This window comes from Opisthorchis viverrini (assembly GCF_000715545.1).
Source record: "Opisthorchis viverrini unplaced genomic scaffold opera_v5_29, whole genome shotgun sequence".
Lineage (NCBI taxonomy): Eukaryota > Metazoa > Platyhelminthes > Trematoda > Opisthorchiida > Opisthorchiidae > Opisthorchis > Opisthorchis viverrini.
In genome coordinates this window covers 668,800-675,479 of record NW_008751685.1, presented here as the reverse complement: position 1 = coordinate 675,479, position 6,680 = coordinate 668,800, and the positions used below count along the sequence as shown (strand labels likewise).

The 6,680-nt window shown below is 42.8% G+C and overlaps 1 protein-coding gene across 1 annotated transcript in view; it reads left to right on the top strand.

Moving 5' to 3' along the window:
- Window positions 1–6,680, top strand: part of T265_02385 (hypothetical protein) — a gene marked incomplete at both ends in the record, with an annotated part of 44,978 nt that overhangs the window by 23,793 nt on the left and 14,505 nt on the right. The window contains one exon of the mRNA XM_009166618.1: window positions 6,377–6,619. Within this exon, the coding sequence (XP_009164882.1) occupies window positions 6,377–6,619 (243 nt within the window). The remainder of the gene's footprint in view (window positions 1–6,376; window positions 6,620–6,680) is intronic.

The following is a 6,680-nucleotide window of genomic DNA, read 5'->3' as shown; positions in this document are numbered from 1 at the left end:
TTTGTTAGTGACTCACTTTGGGAGATACTGGCCCGTGGTTATTGACAAGCACATATACTACTGTCTAGACAAGATGGAATCCAGATCCTAGCGCATATAATAGGGCAGTGAAGCAGACATTCCCTTAATAAATGGACTGAAAAAAGTGCAAGTTAATGCAATGATTTCGGAGAGGTTGGGTAAACGGTCGGTAGACTTATTGCTGGTGACGTATCGAGGAATTTTCCTTTAAGGTGTCCTAGACTAAAAAGCAAGGACGAAATATCCGGGTTCAGCATGAAGACTAATTCTCTCCCCTAACTAATCTATCGTAAATGTTAGTCATCCCCACTAACCAACATACAGGAACATCTGACTGAACCCTCAGCACTGATCAAGTCGGCTAGTCATAAGAAATCTCACGGATTGGTTTCCTGACTGACTTACGATCCAATCAACCTACTTACTTACTCACTTGGCCTGACGAAGCTTTTGTGTCAGAAGCGAAACGTTGCTCAGCAATAAATCCATTGACTGTTTGCCAAACGATGACATCTAAATCGGCCCCAAACTTTTCCAACTAATGCAATGAGGTTTGTATTGAGTAGCGCTCAGTTATGAACACCTTGGCGTTTGTAACTACTTGGTTTTGTTTCTGTTTCTTCTGCATAAGTTTTGCAGTCGAAAATTAATTATGAGTATTGACCGCGTGGATACACATGTTCACACACACCTTGGTAAAATACAGATGAAGCGGTTGCGTTGGTGACAAGAACGGAGGCAAACGACTGTCCCCTAATTTTGTCAATCAGTTTACGTTGACAATCGACTGAATCGCTTTCTAGTGCAATCAGCGCTGTTGGATGGACCTGATTGGCTAAAAATTGATTGCAGGGTGCCAAGTAATGGCTCATTTTTTATTGGCCATATTCACGTAGCGTGGCTGACTAGATAAACAGTTGTTTGGACCACATTTGCATCTCTTGACGCGAAAGTCGGTATCATCATGAGTATCAGCTGGCTTTTTCTACTGGTGACATGTTTGTTCAAACTGTCCTCGTCAATACCCTTCAGTAAGCCTACCATAGATGTGCATTCAATCGTAGATTTTGATCTAAAAAATTTAAGAGTTAAACTTCAAATCGTTCACTGTATTAGTTATTTGTTAGATGTTGTCTAAATTAAATTCCGTAACCAGTTGTCCAATTATATGCTCGGTTGTTGCAAGCAAAAATATCAAATTAATTCAGTCCAAACAATAAAAGATGGAACAGTGTATTCGAGTGAATCACGTAGCGGTTACATTTGGAAATTGCAGCACTCAACATCCAAGGTTTCCAGGAGTTCTGTGATTACCAGCATTTAGACTATCCGGATCCTACGTTTCGTCAGAGTGTAAGGGTAACCTATCGTATGCACAAAGTATGCGTGCTGGGGGTCTTATGGCCGACGCGGTGTCGATAGTTTACCGGTAACTTGCGTCCACAAATTCGGCTAGGTCTGAGACGGTGACTGACCAGGCAGCCAATATATAAAGTCAAATATTTGGACACTTTTCTTGTCGTTTTCCTATCGCCTGAAACACAACAGTGGGCTTTTGGTGGATGCAGACAGTCGTCTAGCTAAAGCGAGGACATCAGCTTAGACCATTACGCTCGAAACGGGAGCTATTGGCACTGGCATATGCGCAATAAGAAGCATTAACTCGTGGCTTAATGTCAAGCCTTTGCTGAAATGCTGGCAACGTGAACTGTCTGAATAGAAGAAAAAACTGTGCGAGCTAACCTTTTGAAAAGTACACCAGGGGAATCGATATGGCACAATTTACACAATAACCCAGTAGCAACGCAAAGTTTATTCTGACCGATACAACTGAATCATCATTCAAAGTAGTTTTATTTTTATTTTTTATGTACGTAATGTTTGACTTGTGCGTCCAGAAGCCTGATATGGTGAAAATTCAACCAAGTGGTAGAAGGATTATTCTTGTTAAGAGTTGTCTAGGACTAACAAACCGGAATTGTTTCTCAAAATACATAACACAGTATTTTGTAGTAAATACCAGCGGTTAGGTCGGCTTCACAAGGCAGTACAAAACTTGGTGTCCCAGGTTTTTGGTAATGACTATTTTCCACAAATCAAGGAGTGCGCTCCGAGAAATTGGTAGGTGATGGATTTTTTATGCTAGCTAGTTACTTATTGTCCTCGATTGTCTCTTTCATGAACTTTTGAATCAAATCGAACAATACTCTGTCGAATACTCACCTTTACAACGTCGCGTATAACTGAGGGATGGAAATAGTGCGGCGCTTTGGTCCCTCTTCTGGAAGTTTTTAGGTAGTATAGTAGACAGAATAGTTGGCAGGGAAGATATTTGTTCTTGGAACAAACATGTTCACCGCAATTTACGGCCAAAATTATATTAGACCACGCACTCTTCTTGCATCCAAATTAAAAGACAGAAATCCCGAGCGCTGTGCCACGTGGAAACACGTTTCTCGCACGCGTTGTGCATTGCGCTCGCTAGCGGTGGCGTGTGGAAAGACAATAGGTTCTTGAGGCGGTGATACCGGGTTGCAACAATCAAGAAAGGTCAAAGGGATGGAACTCAGGGTTAGATCTTACTGAGGAGACAGTGCGGTTCGATTGCCGAATTCTAAGCACACATAATCTGGCCTTGATAGTGAGAACCAAGTAACAGTGTTCCATATTCGTACAGTACAGTGCGTATTACAAGACGGATAAAAGTAGTCATCCGGGTGCAGTGAGGATAGACGGACCAGCAGGCATCAAAAGTCTTTACTCGGCCAAGTATCTGACTGACAAGGAAGCGATTGTTGGCGGTGTTGATTTGAGCCGAAATCAATCGTCAAAAATCGGTATATATAATTAACAAAAGCTAGTGGCGCTACTCAGTTTGTGCTAAAGCGTTCATGCACCTGAATTTGATAGTTAATTTTCCAGCCAGCTTTCCATTTTCATCTCCTGCCAAAGTCGTCACACCTTGGCTCCCAGAAACAGCCTTACGTGCTAGTTGAAACGGGTGTAGAAGTGCCAGCTGATTCGTGAAAGCAATCGGCACCTTAATACTAAGCCAAGTGGTCAGCCATATCTAGAGTTTTTGACCTGTTAGTTCACCCAGAGTTAATCTAGGCTACTCAGTCGGCATAGAAACGGGGTGGTCATAATCTGGCCTTGATAGTGAGAACCAAGTAACAGTGTTCCATATTCGTACAGTACAGTGCGTATTACAAGACGGATAAAAGTAGTCATCCGGGTGCAGTGAGGATAGACGGACCAGCAGGCATCAAAAGTCTTTACTCGGCCAAGTATCTGACTGACAAGGAAGCGATTGTTGGCGGTGTTGATTTGAGCCGAAATCAATCGTCAAAAATCGGTATATATAATTAACAAAAGCTAGTGGCGCTACTCAGTTTGTGCTAAAGCGTTCATGCACCTGAATTTGATAGTTAATTTTCCAGCCAGCTTTCCATTTTCATCTCCTGCCAAATTCGTCACACCTTGGCTCCCAGAAACAGCCTTACGTGCTAGTTGAAACGGGTGTAGAAGTGCCAGCTGATTCGTGACAGCAAACGGCACCTTAATACTAAGCCAAGTGGTCAGCCATATCTAGAGTTTTTGACCTGTTAGTTCACCCAGAGTTAATCTGGGCTACTCAGTCTGCATGGAAAGAGGGGGTGGTCCATTGCACGGATCAACACTACTACTGGAATAAGAGTATTTTAAGTCGACCGTTCGACAAAGGAAAATATGCCTAAGCTAATAGACTCGGTGCTCAGAACATCGGCTTAAGTACCTGCAGCTAGTGATTAGTCCGATCATCTTGGCTTGAGCAGGAGCGGGAGCCACAAAGTTCGAGTTAGTACGCTCGCTCAGTCGACAAACAGCCAGCGTAGATTACACTGGTGTCATACACGTCATTTGTACAGTTAACTTGGATAATCTAGTCGGGCATTCTGCACAGCTCATAAAGCGTCCCGGAGTTACTTGTAGTTTTCAAGTGATCAACAGAGGGCGAAACATCAAGATCTATTTATTTTATCAATGGAGTTATATCTGCTGATTTGTCAATCTCTGGTATCCGCTGCTGATCCGCTCCAGTACCTAATGCCGGAGAAAAAAAAGACTCACAGAAGGGAACACAAACGCTATATTCCAAACAAACGAGTACGAGAGCGTGAGTGCAAAAGCAAAAGTTACAACGGCCTCACGCTATTTAAGGGGACTTTCTGACATTGATCCAGGCTATTTGATAGGCGTTAATGAGCACCCATCAAGAACATCTATCGTGCCTCTATGAAAAGCCTGAACGCTGATCACATTCGGTCGTGCTTCTGTGGCGTGCAAGAACACTCATCAGGTTTTGCTGAATTGATTGAATAACTGACTGGCCTGGATGCTTGCCGGCTTTCCTGTTGGGTTTTTGGTAAAGCAGTAGGTTCCGGGCGTTCTGAGGCTGCTTTCAGGAATCTGACCTTCCTGATAAATGGTTTCATCATTATTTTTTTTAATTTTTGATTTTTATTTATTTATGGTTGCAAAGTCAGTTTAAGACGTGGCACACATGAACTGCCCAATCAAACTGGCTGTATTCTCTTCAGATTAGTACAAAGTCAAAATGGAGGCCGGCCTAAAAAACGTCATTTGTCTGCAGGAAAAACCTCATTACTTCGACTTTCATGGGGTATGGTGGTTGATACAGACTTTTGAAGGCGGAGAATGATGAGAAGAAGTGACCACACTAATCGACGTGGTGTTACATCATGGAGCACCGAGAGGGGAAAAATGGTAGCCCGTTTTATTGTTATAAAGAGGAGTATAAAGGACAAATCACTGAAGTGCATGCCAATCCTCCTTTTTACAAAGTTGCAGTCGAGCTGTTAATATAAGAGCACCAAAGCAACCCGAATGATGTACGGTAACCACTTCTCGGAGTGAAAACGTCACTCTGCTTCGGAATTACACGTTTGGAAAATTATTCACATGTCTGTGTTTTGAAGTAGAGTCCAGGTTGCCGTGTAGTACCTTTGATTTACCGTTTAGCGGGTGTAGTTGCCTAGTTGGATCACAGTTGGTAAAGGTATCATCACTTTGTTAACACTGATTTCACTGCCAAACAAGGCTAGGTTGTAGAAGATACTCTAAATGTCTCTGGTAAATTTGGATTTTTCGCGCAATGTTCGTTCGCTAGCCCAGAGAATCAGGATATGTTTTCTTAAAACCTTTGGGACGCTGATGTCTGCTGCCTCCTTCAGTGATATTGGTGAAGAAGCCCAAGAGTTTGAAACATAATAACGGATAAACAAACCACCCATCAGCCGAAAACGATGGGCACCAAATCTGAATTTTGTTTACACCCGAGTAATACGAAAAAAACAAAAAAGCTGGAAAGTCCGAAATTAAGTAGCCAATTAGTTATCTAGAGCTTTTGTTCCACTGGTTTCATAAACTAGTCTATTTTCATAAAAAAATGTTTGAAGTAACAACTTTTTTTGAAAAACTTGGAGGAAATCCTCTACCAGACTCGAAGCTGTCAGTCTGACAATTAAATAATAATTCGGACTAAAGCCTCGGAAGAATTCGTGGTGTTTGTGTGGGCTAGTGTGGCAAATTTTACAAAAGCATATGAGAATCCTGGTATAAAGTTTATGTTCCGGGAATCAACCTTCTGAAATCAGATTATGATTGCAGAAACTAGTGGAAACCTAGAGATGACTGACAAAATAATATCCAATCTAGAATTGTGATCTCGGCCGTCTAGTAATGGCACACAAGCATCTTTCTCCCTTTTGCAAACAGACAGGTGTTCGTTCTTTCTCATCTCCCTGAAAGCGTCTCAGTGCTTTCCAGCGAGTGGAGACTGAATTTCCATTGACAGAGGTAGCTTCCCGTCAATAGGCCTGACAATGGATACTGAAATGAATACCCGGGTTTTACAACGCAATCACTGCATCGGTTGCACTGTAAACGCCCCTGATGCATACAACCATTACCTGTGCGTGGCCGTCCGGGTTGGTGTGTACGGAGCTGTTGCATTGTTTTCACAAGGATATGGTAGGAAAACGCGGACGTACCAACAACACACTTGATTGCGAAACGGATTTCACTTGCAATGTTTGAGCGATTTTCTCGGTACGACGAACAGATTAAATCCCAGCCCAGAAGTTCGCAAACAAGACAAAACAAAAAGCAAGATAGAGAAGCAGCTCTACTTCTCACTGCTCCGCTTCCTCACTCACCGGTCCTCCATCTAACTGGCTGAATGCTTAAACTGCGTCTCAACGGTAGTAGCCTTTGACATTGTACCGAAATAGTTATACCTAGTGGATGCTGAGCTATTCGACCTCTGGTTTAAAAACACCTCTTCACCACTCAGGCAGTTATCATCAACGCGCATGGAAGACGTCTCCTTGATTGGCATCTCATCACGAAGCTAGGCGAGAAGTTCAAAAACCGGGATGCAGTCTTGCCGCTGAGTTGCTATATCAGTGGGAAGGAGGTTATTGGCAAACCTATTTCAGCTGCACGAGATCCAGTTCGCATGTTCGAGCTCCTGTACACGTTGATTACCGGAACTCTTACTCCTTATGAAAGGAAGAAGGCCTCCGATGCGGAGTTGGTTATTAGAAATTGCCAAATGAACAGTTACAGACTATGGGACAGGAGAGGAAAACTCTCAT